The sequence below is a fragment of the Tachyglossus aculeatus genome, chromosome 17, assembly GCF_015852505.1.
Source record: "Tachyglossus aculeatus isolate mTacAcu1 chromosome 17, mTacAcu1.pri, whole genome shotgun sequence".
NCBI classification, from domain to species: domain Eukaryota; kingdom Metazoa; phylum Chordata; class Mammalia; order Monotremata; family Tachyglossidae; genus Tachyglossus; species Tachyglossus aculeatus.
This window is the reverse complement of record NC_052082.1, coordinates 58512515-58524983: the sequence shown is the minus strand read 5'-3', so window position 1 is coordinate 58524983 and position 12469 is coordinate 58512515. Positions and strand designations below refer to the sequence as shown.

The window sequence follows — 12469 nt, the reverse complement described above, 5'->3', positions numbered from 1 at the left end:
TTCCCTCATCTGTAAAATGGGGATTAAGACTGTGAGCCCCCCGGAGGGACAACCTGATCACCCTGTAACCTCCCCAGCGCTTAGAATGGTGCTTTGCACATAGTAAGCGCTTAATACATGCCATCATCATCATTATTATTATTATTGTTATCCTAGATAGAAGAAGCAGCATGGCTTAATGGATAGAGTGTGGGTCTGGGAGTTGGAAGGTCGTGGGTTCTAATCCCAGCTCTGCCGCTTATCTGCTGTGTGACCTTGGGCAAGTCACTTCACTTCCCTGGGTCTCAGTCACCTCATCGGCAAAATGGGGATCGAAACTGTGAGCCCCACTTGGGGCAGGGACTGTGCCCAACTCGATTTGCTCGTAGCCACCCCAGCGCTTAGTACAGTGCCTGGCACATAGTAAGCACTCAATTAATACCGTCACTGTTTTTATTTCTCCCCCATCGTTTCCCGGTTCTCCCTGCTTCCCACACTTCCCCTCTTCTTCCCCGCTTGTTCTTCGCTGCCACCTCCGCTCCCCCCCCACCCCCTCACGTTGCCCCGATTGGCCTCCAGCGACCTCTGTGACCTCACGCTGTTGAAGCCCCTGTGGCAGCTGTTCACCCAGATGGAGAACAGCCTGGGCCAGGACGGGACCAGGCCGGGCACCCTCCTTCCGCTCCACCGGGCCCTCACGGAACTCTTCTTCGTCACCGAGAACCGAGTCCAGGTGCGGCGGCCGCAAAGCCAGACGTCGTGGCCCCAGAAGGGCCTCGGGGAGCCGGGGCCGGTCTGGGGGTGCCCGTCGGCGGAGCCCCGGGGAGCGCGGGAGGGTGGGGCCGTCACCCCCAGTTTGGGAGACGGTGTCCGTCATCAGTTCGTAGCATCCTCTTGCCTGGTCCCTTGACAGGTAGAGGAATGGGATGGGATTGTGCGGCCCACAGGGACCCTTCACCCCTGCCGGCCCCCCAAACCTTTGTTTCCTTAAACCCTAGGAGCTCGGCTCTCTGCAGGATTACCTGCTTGCCTTAACCACCGACGCTCACCTGCTGCGCTGCACGGCCCAGGTAACCGGGGTCCCGGCTCCTTCCCCCTCCCCGCCCTCTGCCATCTCAGATGTGCCCCCGGACCTTTTTACCTCGTTCCTCCCTCCCTGGACCCCGCATCCTCCGCCCCGCCGTCCCAGCCCCTGCTCCAACTTGATGTTGTCGCGGTGGAGTCCTCTGGGCCCCCCCAGGACAAGGACCCAACACCCCCCGACCCTCTCTGGAACTTCCTTTCCCACCTGTGAAATGGTCCCCGGGTCCTGCCGCTGATGCTGCTCGGGGGAGATTGCGGTCAGCTTTTCGTTCGGGCCAAATTCTCTGTCGGGGGCCAGAGCGAAGGCTTTACCTCTGTACAGCCACGGTGCCAGTGTTCAGTCAGTGGTATTTACCGAGCAGAGCTGGTCGACGCATTCCCTGCTCACAAAAAACTACCAGGGGGAGACAAACATTAATATAAATAAATGATGGATACGCACAGAGGGGCTGAGGGTGGGGTGAATACCGTATGCCCAAACGGCATAGATCCAAGTGCAGGCTTCCTCACAGTAGCCTTCTCTAGCTGGGAAGGGGGTCTCAGGGTGGGCTATCCCAGGCCCAAAATGGGCACCGGCTCCATCTCGGGTCAGGTGAGTGGCCTAGCCACACTGGGATTGATTCAGTGCCCACTTTAAGCCATGTGTGCCCAGCAGCAGGGCAGATTCCACATCATCAGATCAGACCGGGTCCCCGTTACCTGCGGCATTCGACTCCCCTGCATCCGGGGTAGTGCCCGGCCTTGCTCCCTCTGCCAATCTCACTCTGGACACGGAGTCGCTTCTCTCTGTTGGGGGGTGGGCACCCAGCCGGTCGTGATGCTTCTGCCCCTGCCCGCTGGACCCGTGGGAAGCAGCGTGGCTCATTGGAAAGAGCCCAGCCTTGGGAGTCAGAGGTCATGGGTTCTAATGCCGCCTCCCCCACACGTCTGCTGTGTGACCTTGGGCCAGTCACTTCACTTCTCTGAGCCTCAGCTACCTCCTCTGTAAAACGGGGATGAAGACCGTGAGCCCCACGTGGGACAAGGTGATCACCTTGTATCCTCCCCAGCACTTAGAACGGTGCTTTGCGCATAGTAAGCGCTTAACAAGTGCCGTCATTATTATCGATAGCTGCCAGATTTAATCGCCACCCGGAAGCACCGTATTAGAGATTCGGGCTTCGTGTCATCTCTGGGATCGCCGCCCCTCAAGGCTGGGTTTTCCAGATGATTCTGGACCCAAACACTTTCTCTGGCGATTTGGTGAGGTGGGGTAACCGGAAGCCAGAGAATCTGGGCTTTTCCCAGTCAGCTTTCTGTAGGGAAGGGACGCCGTTCCTGGACTTCTTAATCTGTCAGTTCATGTACCTGCATTGGGCAGGGGGCTGTCCGGGCCACCTTTAGGGTGCAGAGTGCTGTACTGGGCTCCCACTACGCTCCTGCTCTGGGCAGTGTGCTGTACTGGGCACCTGTAGGGTGGCTGTACTGAGCTCCCACTGTGAGTAGCAGATTGTATTGGGCTTCTGCTGTGGGCAAGGCGCTGTACTGGGCACCTACAGGGTGCTGACCTGGGCTCCAGCTGTGAGCAGTGGATCATCCTGGGCTCCTGCTGTGGGCAGGGTGCTCCCATTGTGAGTAGCGAATTGTTCCGGGAGCCCACGGTGGGCAGGTCGCTGTCCGGAGCTCTTGGACTAGTACGGTGGAAGTACTCTCCCCCTTTTAGACCGTGAGCCCACTGTTGGGTAGGGACTGTCTCTATATGTTGCCACCTTGTACTTCCCAAGCGCTTAGTACAGTGCTCTGCACACAGTAAGCGCTCAATAAATACGATTGATGATGATGAGGAGGAGGAGATCCCCCGTCCCTGCCCTTGTGGCGGGTTCCACCTGGCTCCCACCCTATTTCTCCTCCCACTGGGTGGATGGAAACCCCACCCGGGGCTTGAGCCCGCGGGGACCCAACTCTGCGGCCGCCCGAGTCCGGAATCGTCCCTTCGGCTACCGGGAGAGAGAGAGAGTGCCAACACGTACCACGACCGCCCGATGTCCCTGTGGGAAGGGGCCATTTCGGGGGCCACATAACGTCTCTGTTTCGTTCCCGCAGGCTCTGAGAAACATTGCTGCTATCAGCCTCGCTATTAATTACCCCAACAAGACCACCAGCTTCTGGACTGGGTAGTGACCGCCCTCCCCCCCGGCTCGCGTCAGCCAGTTCGGTTCGTCCCGGCGCCTAGGAAAAACCTCTAAATCCGCACACAGAATGTCTCTCCAACTCCAGTCTCCGGGCCGTTTGCCCCCCCATCACCCTCCCCCAGACTCCGGGCAGTTGCCCCTCAGTGTCGAACCGCGGGCGGAGCCGCCCCCGCAGGGGAGAAGCCACGCTTGGGAAGGAGACGCCCGGCACGTCCACAAATCCGCCTCCGGGTCCGAACACCCGCCCCTTCCGTGTCCCGGAAACCGCCACCTCACCGTCTCTGAATCGGAGAACCTTCCACCTCACGGTCTCGGTGTCCGAGAACTCTCCACCTCCACCGCCTCCGTTTCCAAGGACCTCCCACCTCACCATCTCCGCGACTGAGAAGCCGCAGCCTCACCGTCTTCGTGTCCAAGAACCCGCCGTCGCACCATCCCCGTGTCTTAGAAGCCACCGACTCCGTGTCCGAGAAGCGGCCCCCTCGACGCCTTCGTGTCCGAAAGTCCGTCCGTTCCACCGTCTTGCCTTTGAGGGATACCGGGGACTTGTTGCAGGGCCCAGAGGGTGAATGGCAGCCGGCCTGCTGTGCCACTTCCCCCCCGGTGGAGGAGCGGGCCTAAGAAGAGGCCGGATAGAGGTGGGTTTTCACCCCCGTCCAAGGAGCAGCCCTTCCCTCTTGAGGCGAACAACTCCCGCCTCGGAATGGGGCTGTTTCCGTGGTACCCCTCCTATGGTTGGGCAGACCCCTTCCCAACCCAGGGTGCCCCACAAGAGGATTCACCGGAAACTGAGGGCGAACCAGAGGGCCTCACGGCTTGTGCCGGGTTGGCCCTGCTTAACTCCAGACCTGACCCGGTCCGGCTTCCCAGCAACACCAAGTCCACTCCGTCCGGAGCTGGTGGGAAGATTTCTGGGCTTCCTCCACCTGATAATAAAAACCCGAGGGGCCACTGGCCCTACGCTGGGTATGGAGTCTGTCCCTCCAGCCGTGTTGGTGGGCTGGGAGACCAGCCCATGGTCCCAGAGGAAGAGGAGGAGGAGATGGACAGACTCTGAGGATCCTCGTCAGGGCCTAGAAGCCAGGGAAGGACCTCCCCGCAGTCCGCTCCCAGAAGTGGCAGGAGGAGGGAGTCATCCTGAGCCCCGGCCCAGCCCGGCAGACATCGCGTCGCATCCGGAGCCGAAAGATCCACATCGAGAACCCCAGCTTTTCTCCAGCTCCCAGGACGGAAGGAAGACGAGGCCGGGGAGGGGGCCCCCCTCATGCGAGGGTGTCTGCTGAGGCAGCTGGGTGCCCGAGGAGGCGGAGCCGAGAGCGGTCACGGGTCCTTCGCCGCCGCCATCTTCGGATCCCTGCATCCCCCACGTGCCGGCTGCCTCCCCACCACCCCCCGACCCTGGCAGGAAGCAGATCCTGGAGCCATCCAGGTCCCCCTTTGGGGAAAAAGAAACAGCCCCGAAGGACGCCAGCCCGTTCCAGTCACCTCCCACCGAGGTCGACCCGTCTGGATTCCGGTTTTGGACAGGCCATAGTGGGTCATCTCGGCCTTCCCGCCCTTCACCTCCCATTTCCGGCTCCCTCCAGGCGGAACAGACGCCCGGGATGCCAGGGCCAGCAAGCCTGCTGCTCTGGGCCTCACGCTGCCTTACAGAGAGAGTCGGGGGCCCCGCCACGCACCCCCCCCGCCCCAACCCCTCCGGGCGCCCTCCTTGAGCCGAACGGCCAGGCTCCCGGTGGAAGTCATCCTCCTGGGATCAACGGGCAGCGGCCCGGACCGAGGCGGGCTGGGAAACGTGCCGAGAGCGGTACCCGGAACCCCCCCACCCCGCACCGAACCACAGACGACACCACCCGGGAGGGAAAGGTCACCCGTCCCGACGACTCAGCTGATGGATTTTCATTCAGTCCCTAAACAGTTTTTCATTTCTTTTCTTACGGGTTTACTATTTTGAATCTTTCTTATTTGGTTGGAGAGAAAGCATTTAGGTGATTTCAATTGAGCTCAACATGTACAAAGAAAGTTATACTTGTGGGTAAAATATGCAAATGAAGAGAAATATATTGTAAAAATTCTATATAAAAAAAACCATATGACGAGCCTGTGTTTGGATTTCCTTCCTCCTCGCTGTCCAGGGACTTGGGCGGGCGGCAGACCTTCTTAGAGGGGGAGTTTCTGCAGAGGCCCAAGAGGCAGAGAACCGTGTGTTTCAGGAAAGATCCTGCCTCGGGACCATGGATTCATTCATTCACTCATTCAATCGTATTTATTGAGCGCTTACTGTGTGCAGAGCACTGTACTAAGCGCTTGGGAAGTACAAGTTGGCAACATAGATGCAACCTGTGGAGTTCCATATCCTTTTTTCTCACCTCCCGTAAGATGCTTTATTCTCTGTCCCCTCTCCTGTCTCCCCGAAAACCACTTCTCCAAGTCGAGCCCGGGGCGGGGGCCGAGCTGAGCCGAAGGAAGGACGGGAATGTGGCTGACCTCGGGGCCTACTGGGATTTGAAGCCCCGGCAGACTCCCGCAGGGGCCCGACCCCCGTTGGATAAACAGAAGACACCCATTATAGAGAAGCAGCGTGGCTCAGTGGCAAGAGCCCGGGCTTTGGAGTCAGAGGTCATGGGTTCAAATCCTGGCTCTGCCATTTGTCAGCTGTGTGACTTTGGGCAAGTCACAACTTCTCTGTGCCTCAGTTACCTCATCTGTAAAATTGGGATGAAGACTGTGAGCCCCCCGTGGGACAACCTGATCACCTTGTAACCTCCCCAGCGCTTAGAACAGTGCTTTGCACCTAGTAAGTGCTTGATAAATGCTATTATTATAAAAAAGCAGCAGACAAGTCCATCCTCGGGGAGGATGGGCAGAGCGGGGGGCCCCCCCTGAGCAATCCCTTCCCTCCGGGGGTTGGCGTGAGAGGTTTGAGACTGGCCGATTGAACTCATTTCCTGTTCGGCGATTGTGTCTCTTCCAGGCGGCCAGCGAGCACGGAAAGTACAGCGGGCCGGGGGGCCACCGGCGCTCGTGACCCCCACGGGTTTTCGGGAGCCTGGCGTGACGGCCAAGGTTAGGCCCAGCCGGTCACGGGAGAGCCGCGGGACAGCGACGATTAGCGCATCCGCCGGGCCGCGGTCGGGTGAGTGGCAGGACAGCGACGAACCGGGGCGTAGCGCTTCGGGCAGGCCTCGGTTGCGTGAGTAGCCGGACGGCGACCGGTAGTGTCCCTGCCAAGCCACAGCCCGGTAAGCAGCAGGACAGCCCTGCCGGGCTATAGTCCCTGGACTGCAGGACAGAAATAAAGACCGATTCAGTCGTATTTATTGAGCACTTACTGTGGGCAGAACACTGCACTAAGCGCTTGGGAAGCACAAGTTGGCAACGTATAGACACGGCCCCCACCCAACAGCGGGCTCACAGTCTAGAAAAATCTTATCTTCAATTCGCAGCAGAGGAAACCGGCTGAGGAAGTCAGCGGGGACTTTCTCCTGTTCGCGCTCCAAGGCCATGGGTGAGTTGGAGAGTCCCAGGCGGCTCCGGCCCACCCTTCCCTGCTCGCTCCTCCCCCGCCTCCTGTGCCCTTCATAATAATAATAATGATGGCAGTTCTTAAGCGCTTACTATGTGCAAAGCACTGTTCTAAGCGCTGGGGAGGTTACGAGGTGATCAGGTTGTCCCACGGGGGGCTCACAGTCTTAATCCCCATCTTATAGATGAGGGAACTGAGGCACAGAGAGGTCAAGTGACTTGCCCAGAGTCAGCTGACAGTTGGCGGAGTGGGATTTGAACCCATGACCTCTGACTCCAAAGCCCGGGCTGCTTCCACTGAGCTTCACCTAAACGGATCAGCGGGAGCAAAGCGGGAGGTCTGTCGTCCCCATTGCACAGAGGGGGAATCTAAGGCCTAGAGAAGTCCAGCTACTTTATTATTATTATTATTAATAATACTAATGATTGTGTTATTGGTTCATTCATTCATTCAATTGTATTTATTGAGCGCTTACTGTGTGCAGAGCGCTTGGGAAGTACAAGTTGGCAACATTATAGAGACGGTCCCTACCCAACAGTGGGCTCACAGTCAGTGCTTACTCTGTGCCAGGCACTGTACTAAGCGCTGGGATGGATACAAGCTAATCAGCTTGGATCCAATCCCCGTCCCATGTGGGGCTCATGGTGTTAATCCCCATTTTGCAGATGAGGGAACTGAGGCCCAGAGAAATTACGTGACTTGCCCAAGGTCCCGTCCTGGTGAGGGTAGCGTGAGAATGGAGCTGAAAGGAGGGGAGACCGGTGGCTGCCGTCCACCCGCCGGCTAGCGAAAACTACATTAGGAGAAGCAGCACGGCTCAGTGGAAAGAGCCCGGGCTTTGGAGTCAGAGGTCATGGGTTCAAATCCCGGCTCCGCCAACTGTCATCATCATCATCATCATCAATCGTATTTATTGAGCGCTTACTGTGTGCAAAGCACTGTACTAAGCGCTTGGGAAGTCCAAGTTGGCAACATATAGAGACAGTCCCTACCCAACAGTGGGCTCACAGTCTAAAAGGGGGAGACAGAGAACAAAACCAAACATACTAACAAAACTGTCAGCTGGGTGACTTTGGGCAAGTCACTTCACTTCTCTGGGCCTCAGTTACCTCATCTGCAAAATGGGGATAATAATAATAATATAATAATAATGGCATTTATTAAGCGCTTCCTATGTGCAAAGCACTGTTCTAAGCGCTGGGGATGTTACAAGGTGATCAGGTTGTCCCACGTGGGGCTCACAGTCTCAATCCCCATTTTACAGATGAGGTAACTGAGGCCCAGAGAAGTGAAGTGACTTGCCCAAAGTCACACAGCTGACAAGTGGCGGAGCCGGGGTTTGAACCCATGACCTCTGGATTAAAACTGTGAGCCCCCCGTGGGACAACCTGATCACCTTGGAACCTCCCCAGCGCTTAGAACGGTGCTTTGCACATAGTAAGCGCTTAACAAATACCATCATCATTATTATTATTATTATTACACGAGCGGCCCAGGAAGCCACAAGGCGGCATGGAAAGATTAGAAGCCGGAGGCGGGCACGTACCGGTCGGAAGGGAACTCTTCTTTGCTCGGCACCGGGAATCCGTCCCCGTGGGAGACGGAGCAGCTGGCACAGCAGCAGGTCCCAGCTGGGGTTCAGCGGATCCACGGACCAGCTTCCTGGATGCCGGCTCACCGGAGAAAGAGTCAGGGACTGAAAACGAGGAGTCGGCGGTGTGGGTTGGTCCGTGATGGGTCGCTGGGGGAATAGGCAGGGACGGAGAGGAGAGTCAGGGATGTGGGATTCATTCATTCATTCAATCGTATTTATTGAGCGCTTACTGTGTGCAGAGCACTGTACTAAGCGCTTGGGAAGTACAAGTTGGCAATATATAGAGACAGTCCCTACCCAGCAGTGGGCTCACAGTCTAAAAGGGGGAGACAGAGAACACAACCAAACATACTAACAAAATAAAATAGAATAGATATGTACAAGTAAAATAAATAGAGTATCTATCTATCATCTATCTATCTATCTATCTATCTATCCTATTGTAGTGAGAGAGGCAAAATAATGGAGAGCTGTGGAAGCTATATATATATATATATACACAAACATATATACATATATATATATATACATATATCCCTTTCTCAACAGGGCCCCTGAGCAGCTCGCCCCTCCTTGCCCCCATCGCCCAACAATGCCAATGCACCTCGTATATATAAGTATATACGTGCATATATATATACACATCTATCTATCTATCTATCTATCTATCTATCTATCTGTACTATTGTAGTGAGAGAGGCAGAATAATGGAGAGCTGTGGAAGCTATATATATATATACACAAACATATATACATATATATATATATATAATATATATATATATATATATATATATATATACATATATCCCTTTCTCAACAGGGCCCCTGAGCAGCTCTCCCCTCCTTGCCCCCATTGCCCAACAATGCCAATGCACCTCGTATATATAAGTATATACATGCATATGTATATACACATCTATCTATCTATCTATCTATCTGTACTATTGTAGTGAGAGAGGCAGAATAATGGAGAGCCATGAAAGCTATATATATATATATATACATATACGTATATATATTCTGCCTCTCTCACTACAATAGGATATATATACACACATATATACACACATATATACACATATATACACACATACATATATACATACATACATATACATACATACACACATACACATATATATATACACACATATATTGTGTATATATATGTGTACACACATATATGTGGGATGAATAATAATAATAATAACTGGTATTTGTCAAGCGCTTAACCACGTGCCAGGCACTGTATTAAGCACTGGGGTGGATACAAGCAAATCGGGTTGGACGCGGTCCTCGTCCCACGGGCTCGCAGGTTTTACAGGTGGGGTAACTGAGGCACAGTTGCCCAAGGTCACGCAGCAGACAAACGGAGCCGGGATTAGAACCCGTGAACTTCTAACTTCCAAGCCTGTGCTCCACCCATGACGATGTACTGCTTAACTGCACCGTGCTGCTGGGTCCCTGCGGGGAGATCTAGGGTGCGAGGTGGCCCGGGCTGAGTCCTCGGGGCAGATCGGGGTGGCACTGGGGGTGGCACTGGGGGTGGTGACCCAGGAAAATCAGATCAGACCCAGTTTCTGTCCCACAAGGGGCTTGCACCTAATCAATCAATCAACAAATCAATCATGTTTATTGAGCGCTTACTGTGTGCAGAGCACTGGACTAAGCGCTTGGGAAGTCCAAGTTGGCAACATATAGAGACAGTCCCTACCCAACAGTGGGCTCACAGTCTAAAAGGGGGAGACAGAGAACAAAACCAAACATACTAACAAAATAAAATAAATAGAATAGATATGTACAGGTTAAATAAATAAATAAATAGAGTAATAAATATGTACAAACATATACGCATATACAGGTGCTGTGGGGAAGGGAAGGAGGTAAGATGGGGGGATGGAGAGGGGGACGAGGGGGAGAGGAAGGAAGGGGCTCAGCCTGGGAAGGCCTCCTGGAGGAGGTGAGCTCTCAGTAGGGCCTTGAAGGGAGGAAGAGAGCTAGCTTGGCGGACGGGCAGAGGGAGGGCGTTACAGGCCTAAGGTGAGGGGAGCGGGGATCTTATTCCCATTTTGCAGAGGAGGAAACCGAGGCCCAGAGAAGTGAAACGTCTTGCCGAAGGACGCGTGGTGATCATCATCATTATCATCAATCGTATTTATTGAGCGCTTACTGTGTGCAGAGCACTGTACTAAGCGCTTGGGAAGTACAAGTTGGCAACATATAGAGACGGTCCCTACCCAACAGTGGGCTCACAGTCTAAAAGAACTGAAGAAAAGAATCAAGTAGGGGAGCGACCCGACAAGGAAGACGAGGAGAGCAGGCGTCTTAGCCCCGCTGTACAGATGGGAAGCCGGAGGCCCCGGCTCTTGCCCAGGGGCCCAGGGGTCGGCCTCCTGGGGATTCATTCATTCAATCGTATTTATTGAGCGCTTACTGTGTGCAGAGCACTGGACTAAGCGCTTGGGAAGTCCAAGTTGGCAACATATAGAGACGGTCCCTACCCAACAGTGGGCTCACAGTCACAGTCTCACAGTCTAGAAGATCAATCAATCAATCAATCGTATTTATTGAACGCTTACTGTGTGCAGAGCACTGGACTAAGCGCTTGGGAAGTACAAGTTGGCAACATATAGAGACAGTCCCTACCCAACAGTGGGCTCACAGTCACAGTCTCACAGTCTAGAAGATCAATCAATCAATTGTATTTATTGAACGCTGTGTGCAGAGCACTGGACTAAGCGCTTGGGAAGTACAAGTTGGCAACATATAGAGACAGTCCCTACCCAACAGTGGGCTCACAGTCTAAAAGGGGGGTTGTAGAAGATCTAGAAGATGTAGACGGCCACCATCCGGTAGCCCCCACGGCTGGGGTGGCCTAGTGGAAACAGCAGAGGCCTGGGCGTCAGAGGACCTGAGTTCTAATCCCGGCTCTACCGATTGCTTGCTGTGTGACCTTGAACTTCTCTGGCCACAGTTTCCTCAACTGTAAAAGGGGGAGTCAATCCTACTCCCTTAAACTGTGAAGTGGGACACGGGGACCGTGTCCAGTCCGATAACCCCGTCGCTCCGCCCGGAATAGCGTTTGACACGCCATAAGCGCTGAACAAATGCCATAAAAGAGAGAGAGAAGCAGCGTGGCTCAGTGGAAAGAGCCCGGGCTTTGGAGTCAGAGGTCACGGGTTCCAATCCCAGCTCCACCAATTATCAGCCTTTTAGACTGTGAGCCCACTGTTGGGTAGGGACTGTCTCTATGTGTTGCCAATTTGTACTTCCCAAGCGCTTAGTACAGTGCTCTGCACATAGTAAGCGCTCAATAAATACGATTGATGATGATGATGATCAGCCTTGTGACTTTGGGCAAGTCACTCAACTTCTCTGTGCCTCAGTTACCTCAACTGTAAAATGGGGATTAAGATGGTGAGCCCCCCGTGGGACAACCTGATCACCTTGTAACCTCCCCAGTGCTTAGAGCAGTGGTTTGCACACAGTAAGTACTTACTAAATACCATTACCAGCGCTTAGAACAGTGCTTTGCACATAGTAAGTGCTTAATAAATATTATTATTATTATTATAAAACAAACAACCTGCTCCCCCCAACCCCACCCGCGATGGCCACGTGGACAACGGCGAAAGGGCACCTCTGGTCCAACCTGGGGCAGGGACTCTCTGGTCCGACGGCTTCCTGCCGGGACTGGCCCTAGGCCCGGCTAAACAGTTCAACAATGCTCGGGTCAAATCGATATTGTGTAGCTCCCTCCGGCCCCCATCCCGACAAGGCCAACTCCCTTCCCGAACGCGGGATGCCCAGGATCCCGGTTCCCACCGCCTCCCCCCTGCCCTGCATCAGGATCATATATTACGTATTTACTATTCTATTTATTTTATTTTGTTAATATGTTTTGTTGTCTGTCCTCCCCTTCTAGACTGTGAACCCCCTGTCGGGTAGGGTCCGTCTCTAGATGTTGCCAACTTGGACTTCCTAAGCGCTTAGTCCAGTGCTCTGCACACAGTAAGTGCTCAATAAATGCGATTGAATGAATGAATGGGGATCCTTGGCCTTTTCCCTGTTCTATTTATTTTCCTTGTAAATATTTACTATTCTTTCCTTCAA

At 54.2% G+C, this 12469-nt stretch overlaps 1 protein-coding gene across 1 annotated transcript in view; it reads left to right on the top strand.

Moving 5' to 3' along the window:
• The window catches only part of ZZEF1 (zinc finger ZZ-type and EF-hand domain containing 1), a 77028-nt gene extending 72834 nt beyond the window's left edge, over positions 1-4194 (top strand). Inside the window, exons 55-57 of the mRNA XM_038758856.1 lie at positions 559-712; positions 978-1049; positions 3145-4194. Coding sequence (XP_038614784.1) covers positions 559-712; positions 978-1049; positions 3145-3219 — 301 coding nt within the window. The 3' untranslated portion in view covers positions 3220-4194. The remainder of the gene's footprint in view (positions 1-558; positions 713-977; positions 1050-3144) is intronic.
• Positions 4195-12469: the final 8275 nt, after the last annotated feature.